The sequence below is a fragment of the Silurus meridionalis genome, chromosome 4, assembly GCF_014805685.1.
Source record: "Silurus meridionalis isolate SWU-2019-XX chromosome 4, ASM1480568v1, whole genome shotgun sequence".
NCBI classification, from domain to species: domain Eukaryota; kingdom Metazoa; phylum Chordata; class Actinopteri; order Siluriformes; family Siluridae; genus Silurus; species Silurus meridionalis.
The window spans coordinates 14,744,468-14,757,962 of record NC_060887.1 but is presented as its reverse complement, the minus strand read 5'-3'; the positions used below and the strand labels follow the sequence as shown (position 1 = coordinate 14,757,962).

Below are 13,495 nucleotides of genomic sequence, written 5' to 3'. Positions count from 1 at the left end.
AAGTTAGTACGATAAATGTCAGGTTTGAGTTGTTCGGGTGACGTCATGCCGATGAGTTGTTATGTCACCTAGCGGCACTTGTATTAGGGGTGGAAATTAGGTGAAGATGCACGAGAAGTTGCATCATGACAATAATCCTATCAAAAAAATAAAAAATAAAAATAAAGGTTAAAAAAAAACGTTTTTCCTCACCAGAGAGTAAAACGCCGAGGCCTCGGTGCCATATGTGACGTAATTTCCGTAGCCCTGACCGCTGGCATACGGGTTGCTGTAGACGCCGAGCTCGTGGCGCGCGGTGGCCAGTAGCCTGCTCTCGTACACGGGGCAGTAAACCGGAGCCTGGGGCGGGGGAGGAGGGGGCGGCGGGGCAGGTGCGCACGAGCCTGCCTCAGAGCGCGCACGCGACTCGCAACACGACGTCAGAGAGTTGGTGGGCATGAGGAACTGGATAAAGGACAGAACATCATCATCATCAAGCAGATGCTCACAAGTTAGTAAAGAAATGCATATAGACAAGCATTAATAAAAACAGACAGACATGCGTTAAATTACAAAGCAAGATAAATACACTTTCAACATTTTTATTTAAAAGTTTCTTGAACTGCAATGACCCAAGTATGTGCCTTGAAGACCTCAGTATAAGTTATGAAAGCAAATTATCCTTATTTCCTAACCATTTTTAGAACTTTTACTAATTAAAGAAACTTTGCATGACGACATTTTGTAAGCACTAAACTAAAAAGGTTTTTTTTATTTGGTGGTGAGCTAAATATTAAGTTATCTTAATTCTGAAACAAACAAACAAACAAACAAACAATCAAAGCAATATGAACAACAAAGCTATCTAATGCAGGATTCAATGTGTATGTTTTTAACAATATTCTCTTCTTTTTATGGTTATTTATTATTTTGCCCTGGTCGAATCAATTTAATAGAGAATATAACGATTTTAGGGCTTCTTCTTTTTTCAAGCTTTCAGGAAATGTACATGCAAAGGATTTTAGTTGGGAATATATTTGAACCATATTTTCATTCATTAAAAATGTACTTATTTGAACCATCATGCATTCAAAGAACAACTAAGTTGCACTAAATGCTTCTATATATTATATTTTTTGCTGTGTTGCTCTAAATACATTTAGGTTCTACAGTGAACCTTAGTTGCATAAGATAAACCTTTTTGCCTTTTGCCATTTCTTTAGTTTTTTCAACTCTTAAAGACAATTTAGAAATACAGGATTACTGGAAGACTTTTCTGTGTTTGTTTCTATCCCAAAAAAATCCTCACACAAAAGTTCCCATGTCCGAAATATCTCCAAAATGAATAAAGTAGAAGTATTACATTGTTATCAGGACATTGTTTTTAGCACATAAGATTTCTGGAAGGTTTGTTTTGTACACGTCCCTCTAGTTTGTGCCACGTAGAAATATTTCCGACTTGGAATTTTTTTTTTAATGGAGCTTGAGTTCAGAATCAGTGTTCCTGCTTACTTTCCAAAGATACACGATGATGGAGCAGTGCCAAAAAAACAACACGTACACATGCACTCTAACACAACAGCTGTTCTCCGACGTTCAGCGCGGAGAGCAGAGCGCAGCGCGCGCTTGCAGATGTGCAAAAGCGATAAGCACGCGCGCGTGTCCGGGATATCCGGTTACTATTGGCACGTGCGAATCCATGCTTCACCACGCGACACGCCTGCGTCTGAACAAAATATGAAGATCACTCTGAAATATATAAATATTGCGCGCGTGCAGGTTTATGCCGATAACCTGGCATCAAACATGTGAGCTGTGTGTGTATGTGTGAAGTGTGTGCATCCTGTGTTCTTACCTGTGGAGCAGAGGAGTAGGGATATCCGAGCTGTGGGTAGGACATCGCAGATGATCCCCTGTATGCAGAAATGAGTGGAGAGCGGTGCAGCTCTGCACCAGCATGCACGCGCTAGTGGACCGCTGGACGCTTATAGGGCGTAGAAGAAGAAGAGGAGGAAGAAGAGGAAGGAGAAGAGAGACAGCATGTTGCAGTGGCTTTCTCTTCTTCTCTTTTGTTTTTTTTTTCTTTTAAATAAAAATAAGCATCAACTTTAAAAAAATGTGCACCATGCTAATCAAGTCATAATTAGCACTAATGAAATCATTCCATTCCACTGGTATTAATTACTGCATGTCAAATTACGTATATTTAACGATCTAAGTATTACAACTAGTAGTAGTAGTAATAATAATAATAATAATAATAATAATAATAATAATAATAAACAGTAGCATAAAATACGTCAAGCTTGCTGCGGGTTAGTTTTAAACGCCTGCGACTGTGACGTCAGAAGCAAAAAAAGGGGCGCAAAAAAAAGGAGCAGACTCTAACTTTAATATGCAATTTTTTTCCGGAAGATAAAAAAGACACACAGAAGAGAGAGAGAGAGAGAGAGAGAGAGAGAGAGAGAGAGAGAGATGTTAAATGTCATGCACGTGTAATTGCTCTTATCCATATTTTTCTCTTTGATATTAATTGTGTCTGGCACCAATAAGGTCTTTGGTGAAATTAGATATTTGAAATTAATTTGGAGAAATTGAGTAAAGACTGGAATGAATGAATGAATGAATGAATGAATGATGGGATGCACACGTTAGTGCATGCGATGTGTAGCTCACGCTCTTTACGCACATAATTATTTATTTACTTAAACATTACTACCTACTACTGCTTCTTCTATCTTCATGTGTTTACTTCATTCAATGTTACTAGGCTCGTGCGTTGAACACGCAGCCTTCTACAGCGTGTATACACTAAAGCGCGTGCGTGCATGTAGGCGTGCGTGAGCGCGTGAATCCAGGGGCCCCCGGGGGTCCCAGTCAAATTAATGATGATGTACTCGTCACACACACACACACACACACACACACACACACACACAAGCTGGTGAGATGGATGTGCCCCGCAGTGACAGCTCGATGGAGGGTGATGGATGACTATCTCGAGACCATCAAACACACACACACACACACTTTCCGTAATTGCTTTCATTTACAGTTGCGCGTTGCGTTGCGAGCCCGCGTCCTCAAATTGACTTCGACTTTTATCAGGTGTGTGTGTGTGTGTGTGTGAGAGAGAGAGAGAGAGAGAGAGAGAGAGATTGTGTGTGTGTGTGTGTGTGTGTGTGTGTGTGTGGGCGCTTTAAAATCCTCATAGAGCAAAATTAAATTAGCAGTGTGACCAGCTAATAGTCGCGGGGGTCAGATTTGTTTATCTGGCGTCACGTGCTTTCACATGCTTGTTACAATGTCGTCCTTATAAGAAAGTTTATACAGAACACACACACACACACACACACACACACACACACACACACAAGCTGATAAAAAACATCTACAAAAAGAGCAGCTATAGATACATAACCATAAGCTTTTCTAAAGATGTATGTGTGCATTGACCAAAAAAACGACTAACTCTTTTTATGTGTTCATTATTAATGATTTGGGATAAAATATATTTTTTAACATACATGTCTTTTGACAAGCACAGGGGAAATATCAGGTTTTTAAAGCTATAAATAAAAGGATGATTGACCACATCCCCCCACCACCACCCCACCCACAGACACACACACACACACACACACACACACACACACACACACACACACACACACACACACACACACACACACACACACACACACACACACTTATGAGGACCTTTGTTGAAACTTTGTTGAGTTCTACCTACCTTGCTACCTAAAGCTACATGTTAACCTAACCCTCACCCTAATGTCGATAACCTACAGCAAACGTCTCCACCCTTTTATTTGTTTGTTCATGTAGGTAGTTAGGTAATTTTTTTTTATTTTAAAGCAGTTGACCTTGTGTGTACCAGCTGTCAGCTGTCAAAGCTGTCAGATATTGTCCCTTGTCAACATTTTGGGGACACACATGTATACATATATATATATATATATATATATATATATATATATATATATATATATATATATATATATATATATATATATATATATGTGTCCCAATATATATATATATATATATATATATATATATATATATATATATATATATATATATATATATATATATATATATATATATATATATATATATATATACACACACACACACACACACACACACACAAAACCTTTCAGCAGTGATGGACAAGTCAGGTTTAAAAACGATCCAGTTCGTCCCTGAATGGATTTTGCTGAGGTTATTCAGATCCCTATGAAATATTCAAATACACGAGTATAAGCTTTTAGAGGGGAAAATGAAAAAGCCATGCTTGTTATCATCTCTTTTTTAAAGATTAAAAGAAAGCCAACCCGTTGCAGACAGATGCGAGGCAGACATTAGAAAAAATACAAGCTTTAATGTGACATTTAAAAAGCACACTTGCATAAATAACAAATAAAGTGTCCGATGTGAGGTGTAGGCAGAAAACACATTGTCTGATCATAAATCAAGCATAGTAAACTCATGCTGAAATCCTCAGTAAATTAAATACCTGCTAATATAACTCAGCTAATAGGGGGACCAAGACACCCAAATCATTTGTTGATGAAATGCTGGAAGCTTTTGCTCCCTAAATTTCTTTTTAGCAAGAATAGTGAAATTTGAATAATGAGGAAATGAGCTCTGAAAGGTGAAACATGGTGCTGGTGTATTCTTTTGCACACTGTACAAATAGTGAGAAAAGAAATATAAATATAAAAGAGGCAAAATTAAAACCTTCAACCCAACACATTTATTCATGACATACTTACTTTAGGCAGATAAAACAATAAACAAGAAATTCCCTTGAAAAATCAATTTTAATCATTTTTTATATTATGTGATATTAGATTTATATTTATTTAAATGAAATTTGAGTAAAATCTACAAATGTCATTTTAATATAATCAGCACAATCTTAAAAAAATATCTTGAATTTTGTTAATTCTGCTTTAACGAGACACACACAGGTACACCCACACAAACACACATTGTGTTGTAATAGGATTCAATCGATTAGCTCTTGCCTGCTTTAAAACATTTAGCTTTAAACTGTGTGTGAAAAAAAAAAAAAATCAACAACCTGATCTTATCTTCCATCAGCCAACATGGCCTCCAGGTACAGGTCAAAGGTCATGAGGGGGATCATGTGACCTGAGCTGAAGTTAAAGGTTAAAGTGAAGGGTAAATGCCAATTGAAAAACCGTCAACCTTCAAACCTCAGCTGTCGGATTTTTTAGCATTTTTACCTTACTCGACACAACAATCCTGTTTTGTCCCAATCCAGCACGAGTGTTCTTACTACATATGCTAGATGCTAAAAATATAATTATTAATTAAGCATTTTAAGTTCACCATTTATTCTAGCAGTCTAAGAGGTTTTGTGCTGAAACCTAACATTTGTAAATTGCGCTTTAATTGCATGTCAGCTATTTTGTCTTGTATGTGCCATGTGTTTTTTAAATGGTTAATGCCGTTTTTCTCTGAACAATTCTTAAATGGCTTTTGTTTTCTACACAGAATGACTACTCAAAAAACTCTTTGTATGGACAAACCTTTAAGAACTAGAACATTTGTTCTATTAAGGAAACTACCTAAATACTTTTAAAAACCCTACAGCAATGTATTTTCCTTGGGAAAAAATCCTAATGTAGTAATTTCAGAATATTTTTTAGAATGGGATTTCTTTGAAGAACTTGTTTGATTTGTTGATTTGCTGAATTGGAATCTTTTTGCTGTGGGGATTTACATACAGGACCTTAAAGGGTTCCCAAAGTGTTCATTTGTTTAAAGGCTGTTTTTAAATTTCTTCTTTAGACAAGCATGAAGGGTCTTTGTATAACCATCATCATAGATGATCATAGAACCCCTTTAAGAAAGCTATGAACTCTCAAATGAACCCTTAAACTTTAGGTTTACAACAGTAATTTTACATGACTATACAAAAACAATTCAAATAAATAGTACCCATAGCACTATTTCCTGAACTGTGTGGAACCAATATAAAGTTTATCTGATTCCCTTTGTTTTTATCAATGTGATTCAAAAAAAAAAAAAAAATACTATTAATTAAAGAGACTTTGAGTAACCCTAATATCTAAACAAGTAGATGATATTTGAGGAGTTTTTTTAGGATCTATCTTGAGTTTTTGTAGGATCTTGTAGGGTTCATTTTGAAGAGATGGTTCCCTTTGAAGAGCAAACCAAACCACAATATACATGCTTATAAAAAAGACAAACCTAAGGACCCTTATTTTGTTCTTATGTTGGTTGATTTGGGTCCCATCCAAAACACTTAGGCCTAAAAGCAAAGGTTAGGTCTAGGACCCTGTGTGAAGCTATGGTTTGCCCCTGTAGTGTTTCCCCAGTAGACAGAGTAGAACCTCTTAACTTATTATTTTACCACCATATACATACTTCACATGAAAAAGTGTGTAAGGAGCTTCTGCAGTTGCTTAACCAAGCGCTCTGTGTGTGTGTGTGTGTGTGTGTGTGTGTGTGTGTGTGTGTGTGTGTGTGTGTGTGTGTGTGTGTGTGTGTGTGTGTGATCAATAATGCATGGAGAGCGGAGTGTAACACACCAAAGCTCTTAAATGCCACAGAGGAGAACCCAGGACCAGACACAGAGCCATCAGGAGTGATGAAGAAGTGTAAGTGATGTTCGATACAAAAATGAAGAAATAAATAAAGTGCCAGACACAACAGTCACATTCTCTACATCACACTGTAGCAGCAGCAGTGGTAGTAGTTCAGTCTTCTTTGTACATAAGAACAAATCATTTGGGGTTCTTTATACTGTGCTGCAGCGCTGTTGAATCATGACTTGTGATAGGTCAGAAGATCTGAATTGGAAGTGCACATTTATATCAATTTGTTCATTATCTTTTCTAGAGATACAGTGAATTCACAAGAACGAATTGCAAAATCGTTAATATGGTTTTTGGTACAGAGTCATAGATGTCTAGTTTCACTGTTTTGTAACAGTTAAAGCTGTAACTTTTTGAGGTCATGGTCTGTTTTTTTATTGACTAAGAAAAGATAAAACAGAGACTGTTGATATAAATAAACATGGTTATAGATCTTCTACAACATTATATCTATCCATAAACAGATAACAGTATTAAATAGTATTCTTTGTTTACTAAAAGGTTGTTATTTTTCAAACTTCTGTGAAATAAAAGGATTAAAACACTTACTGTTATATGTGAATAATGACCTTGCCCTCACCCCACCATCCTGTCATTGATTAGTAATCTATAGCATCACCCCACAAAGTTAGCAAGGCATTATAGGTTTCAGGATGGAATCATGTGCTTCCAATGCACACTTAAATAAAACGTGCAGAATGGAGGACGTTGGTGGAGAAATCATGTCCTGCTAGGAACTGCAAAGATTGTTCCTGCATTACCTGCATGAGCATGAAAAGCACCTAAAAAAGCAGCTACACGTTAAACAGATATTAAAATTGTATCACAGCCATGAAGCAAAGTCAGACATGGGCCTGCTTATCTGCAGTGTGATTGAAGGGACTTGTGATTGAGTTTCCATATGCTGCTTCCATCCGGACGATCCACTCTGATATTAACACAGCTTTGGCATTAGGACGCAGGAACACAGGACTGGAGGTAAAAAAATATGAGATGCAGAATGAGATAACACAGAGCATTTGTGTTTTCCTGAAGTTGCATTATGAATAAATTATTGTTAAAGTGCCTACATTTGGGAGATAATCATGCATTCACCTCTCTATGTGCTATTCCAGATAAAAATATGAGTGAATATTGTAGTAGAATATGAAGAGACATTTTAGTGTTTTCTTTTTTTTTTTGTCAGCTGAAAAAGCAAATCAGAAGTATATAACCAAATCTCAGTCTCATATAAAGAAATAAAAAAAATATAAAAAAATATTAGGGCTATCAATCGATTAAACTATTTAATCGCATGACTGTCATAATTAAACTTGTGATTGAACGCAAATTAATTTTTAAATGTACCTTAACTTAATTATTTTTAAGTCTTATATACTGTAATCAACACTGCATGGACAAATACGAATGCTTTATGCAAATTAATGTTTATTATTAGTGAAAATCACCATAGAGCATGGACAACTAATTAAAACATTTTTTGAAAGTAACATTTCCATTGGGAAAATTTGCAATGCAGAGCGAATTTTCCTATAGGAAATAACGTTAACTCAGATAATACTTTACAAACAAACAAAAATATTCATATAAAAATAATTAATGGGATTTTATGTACAAAATGCTGTCCCCAATGTATCTAAAACAAATAACAATGACCAGTACACGATATAAAGTTACAATAAAACAAATTAACCTGCACTTGACCTCTTAAAAAAATAGTCGTGGCAGGCCTGAGAGAGACAAGAGGGAAAGGTGCACATGTAGTCACAATACTATAGTAAACAATAAATGTTCACGAATGCTGCCTGTATGAGGGATACACGCCGAATGAGAATGAATACCCAGGAAGCTGACCTGAGCTTTGTTGTTTTACACAGTAAGAGAGAAAGAACCATTGTCTTAGTTGAGCGCGAGCTGTTCACGTGATGTTCACATGATGCTCGATGTTCATAATGCAAGTATTGCTTGTAATGCAAGTAAAATATAATTTTTAAAAATTTGTTCATCCTGCAAAACATTTGTAAAGAACGTTACTCACAATCCAAGGTTCAACTGTATGTAAATAATCAGGACATCAAACTGAACTTTTGCTATGTTTCCACACAGACAGTTTAAATTGCCGGGTGTGTGCATCATGGCGGTTTTTGGTGCATGGATTGAGACTTGGCGCATCAGTTAAACAAATGTTTGGTGATTCAAAATAATTTTTCACTGGAGTTTTTTTAATGTATAATTAAAGAAATTAACTAACAGAAATGAACGCTCCATTTTTTTACATTTTTGTCACATATGCTATAAACAAAGAGGATTGATAATAATTTTGTTTTTAATTCTGTACATATTTAAATATGATTTTGACTATAATCTATATTAAGTCCATTTTTAGAAGAGTTTATTATTTATGGATACTTAATGCTACTAATTTTAATACTAATAAATACTACTAATATGATTTCCTGTTTGCTTATCAATTCTTTATGTACATACAGTGTCTTTTAGCACAACCTTCAAGATAAATAAATACTTAAATACATTTTCTTTGCCTTTTAATATAATTAGTATAAACAATTTAGAAATGACTTATTTTGAGTCGTCCTTTCACTCACACTTAACCTGTTAACTAAACTATTAACTGACCCCTGAAAAAGACTTCCACAAAATTGTTAGACATTTAGTCAGGACATGAGAATAAATACTAGTGACCTGCAAATCTTTTTTAAATAAAAAAGATCAGCAAATAACCCTTGTTGGAAAGTGAGGTTCTCGCCTTAAATGAGTTGGAACAATGATTTTCTTTTTCTTAAATAATAATAATGTTAAATGTTTTATTTCCATGATATAAAATGAGCAAAAAAAAGGTCACCATAATCTTAGAAATGTTTAATGTGGGGGCGTCTCACAAACCAAACAGGAACACTGTGAAATAGAAATGTTACCAGTTGGATCAAGCCGATTTACAATCCTGTAAGTTGTCTCTTTCTCCCTTTCTCTCTTTCTCTCTTTTACTCACACACACACACACACACACACACACACACACACACACACTAAGCTCCCTGACTTAGTGGCCTTAGGGAGAAAACGAGTAAATGAAAGAAAGAAAGTAGAAAGAAGTAAAGGTAGTGGACTCGAGGCTGATGGACAAAGGTCACTCAAGGAAATGCACTTTGAAAAGAACAAAACCAAAAAGCAAAATTTGATTAAAAAAAAAAAAATAGATATAATTAAAACAAAAATGGGGTCATATCTAGGTCTGGTGTGCTCACTGTAATTTTACAATAAGATTTTAGGATGAGATCTGATCAACAGATAGTATAGCGATAACTACACAGCTCTGGTGCTTGGCCCACTAAGAATGCAAGGACTGGTTTAGTAAGGTAAAATTATAATAAATTGTGACTTAAATCAAAATAGAAGTGTACATTTAAAAGATTGCTGAGGAACATTTTTACATCGACACGTCCTAATATGATTGTCTTATTTGTTTAACTAAAACACTATGCCAAATTTATGTAATTAATTACCTTATCTTCATGCATCATTCCCAGTGTTATCCCTGTCAATAAAATCACTTACAAAGTTGACACTCATTAATAATTATTAATTTTTTTGTGAGTATATTTATAAATGTATGCATGGATTACAAATAAAACTATATGTACAATTTAAAATTTGTAAACATTTTCAAGGTCAACATTTTTTGTTTTTGAGTTGAATGATAAGTTTGTGGAACTCTTTTTTTATTTGTAGGACACTTTTAAAAAATTATTTGAAAACATCCTTAAGGTCCTTTTTTCTCACATGGAGAAAGTAACTTTATGTAACTTTATGTACAGTAATTTCGCTGCCTAAGATAAATAAAAAAAAAATCTCTTGAACAAAATAGGATGATTAGAGTTCATGTTCATAATCATAAAAAGCAGAACTGTTTAAGAATAGCATTTGACGAAGCAAATGCTGTGAAATGAAAGTGTCCAATTCTACCTGTTGGATCGTACTGCTTACAATCCTATGAGTTCTCACACTTAAACAAACACAAACACAAGTCACTCCCTGACTTAGTGGTTTTAAGAAAAAAAATCAATAGCTATTGTAATAGAGGATTGTTGTTCAGAGAGCCCCACAACAAAATGAAAATACTATGAATTTGCAAAGATTTTTGGATGGTACCAAAAAAATGTAAGACAAATATATGAATAACATGATGTAGGTAAAACTTTCTATTTTAGATTTAAAGTACAAAAAGAACAAAGGAACAGATTATAAAAATATTTATGAAATGGATGAAAGTCAACATAATAAGTGGTGTATATAGCATAAATAAAAATGTAACTTAAACTGACCATTAATAAATAAACATTTAAATGTAAAAAAAAAACCCTTGATAAAGATAGATTAAGATATTTTTTAATGATTTTTTACATTAGGACTAAATGCGAAACTATCTATATAAAGAAATCAGATTAAAACTGACTGTAGAAATGGTTGAAGATGAAGAGTCTCTAATCTAATCTAATCTAATCTAATCTAATATAATCTAATCTAATGTATTTCTATCCATTAGACCAGAGAGTGTTAAACTCCTCTATAATATCCGTTAATCAAAGTGTCATGTTGTCTCTGGTGGTTGAAGTGAGTGGAGATTACACCATCACGTGGATTTCTAGAGGAAAGATGTTCCTCTCCTCTCGCTGCACTCTTTTATTTTCCACCTGAATGAGCCCATCTGAATAGACGGCGGAGGAGTGCTGATGTTTATATTAGCATGCATTATTCCGCTACGTCTCGCCACAATAAAGAGCGCCCATCATCCACTCGTCCTCCATCACAAAAAACCCTCTCTGGATAATATTTATAATTCCAGTGTCAAGGTCTTTTCCGCCCTGTCGCGCTCTTCTAATCCCCACTTTTAAAGTGGCCATATTGCTTCAGGCTTCTGCGATATAACATTTCTGTTTCCTTTATTCTCACTTTCTGTCTGTTTTTCCTTCACACAGATTTACACTCATCCATTTGTGCTTATACTATCGTATGAAATGTTTTGACAAAAGTTTGTGAAAGTTTTTGTTTGCCATTTCCATTGTTCTGAAAAGAGATTGGTGCCCTTCTGTTTATGTGCTGAAAAACACATCTTATATCTTTTTTATCTAGCATTAACAAGCATAAGCATAAAGCTGTGTTAATTTTAAGTATAAAAACGTTGCAATCTGCAAACTTAAATAAGCTGCAATTAAACTTTTAACACTTTCATTCAAATGTTTATTATTCAATTTGTTTCTTGAAAACCTGTGTTTTTTATATTCAACAACATTCATTAACAACCACATTTGACTATTATATATAATATTTGGTAGACGTATATATGTCTATCTAATTTTTGTGTATTTTTTATTTTGTTTTTTCACTATAACCTAAATTTTCCATTTAAATTTATACAATTCTAATAAAAGAAAAAAGGTAGAATGCTGGGCAAAATGTAAAAAATTCCACTGTTCTGTAATGTATATGTGACAAGTAAAAAGCTTAAAAAAACTTATTTGGTTAATATTAAGCATGATTGGGTATAAAAAGAGTGTCTTATAAAGTCCTTTAGAAGATGGGCAGAGGTTCACCAATCTGTGAAAAACTGCATCTACAAATTGTGAAACAATTTCAGAATAATGTTTCTTAACATTAAATTGCTAAGACTTGCAGAAATCATTGCCATGCCATCCACATTTGCAGGTTAAACGCTCTATCATGCAAATATGAAGCCATATGTGAATATGATTCAACACTGCTACTGTCTTCTTTAGGCGAAAACTTATTTATAATAGACTAAAATAAAGTGAAAAACTGTTTCATCAGCCAAATTGAACTTTGAAATTATTGTTGTAAACCATGGACACCACATCCTCTGGACTAAAAAAAGTTGTAGTATATATACTAGTACCTTTCAAAACATTTACCTTATAATGAAATGAAAATCTATCACAACAATTTTTATCCTTGTCCCAACTTTTCTGATGTGTTACAGCCATCAAATTAAAAATGACTTTATCTTTCCTTAAATGACACATTTCCTTAGTTCAAGCATATAATTTATTTTATATATTCTATTAAGAATAAAGAAATAACAGATCATTGCACACTCAAATTCTTTGTTTAAATTGGGGTTGTATAGTAAACACTCTGCAATAAAACTCATTCTGATAATTATTTAATATTTAGTTACTCTTGATATATAACTATTTGTTAGATAAAGAGACTCTTTTTTAAATGTGTGCCTCTATCTTGTGAATTGAAAGAGAATCTTGATGAATATGCTCCAGATGCAGAGATTTTTAGAACTGATTTATCATTTAAAACTTAAACTTTTATTTTCTATGTAATAAAGAGCATAGGTTAACTTTTAGCACTCACTTAGCGGGGAAAAAACCTGAAGATGAGTGTAGTTCATTTTCTTCGACTTCAGGGAGAAAATTTCTGATGGGTTGCTTAATGGACCGTGGAGACGAGTAGTTCCCTCTTTTCAAGGTTAATGCTTTCTGAGGCAAAGAGTGAGCTCTAATGGAGCCTTTCCACACACACACACACACACACACACACACACACACACACACACACACACACACACACACACACAAAATACCTTTCACTAAGATATGGATTTTGGTAACGTGCACAGCTCCATCACATATGGACTTGTTGAGTTCTGGATTCAGATTGGTCAAAAGGTGTTGGTTAATTTTCACTAACAGCAGCTCCTCTATTGCATTTCTATAGTATCAGATCAGTTTATTAAAGGAAGTGTTTATTGAATATCATTGAACAGAAGGAGTCTCCAGTTGATTTCAGGGCAG

The 13,495-nt window shown here is 34.4% G+C and overlaps 1 protein-coding gene across 2 annotated transcripts in view; it reads right to left on the bottom strand.

Annotated features, from left to right (window-relative positions):
• The window catches only part of irx4a (iroquois homeobox 4a), a 9,888-nt gene extending 4,784 nt beyond the window's left edge, over window positions 1-5,104 (bottom strand). The window contains exons 1-4 of one of the 2 annotated variants that reach the window (XM_046847827.1): window positions 5,090-5,104; window positions 2,279-2,367; window positions 1,835-1,963; window positions 193-444 (exon numbers count right to left, since the gene is read on the bottom strand). In XM_046847827.1, the coding sequence (XP_046703783.1) occupies window positions 193-444; window positions 1,835-1,879 (297 nt within the window). In that variant the 5' untranslated portion in view covers window positions 1,880-1,963; window positions 2,279-2,367; window positions 5,090-5,104. Of the gene's footprint in view, window positions 1-192; window positions 445-1,834; window positions 2,051-2,278; window positions 2,368-5,089 lie in introns of those variants that run through there. The other variant, XM_046847828.1, reaches the window with a different exon arrangement.
• Window positions 5,105-13,495: the final 8,391 nt, after the last annotated feature.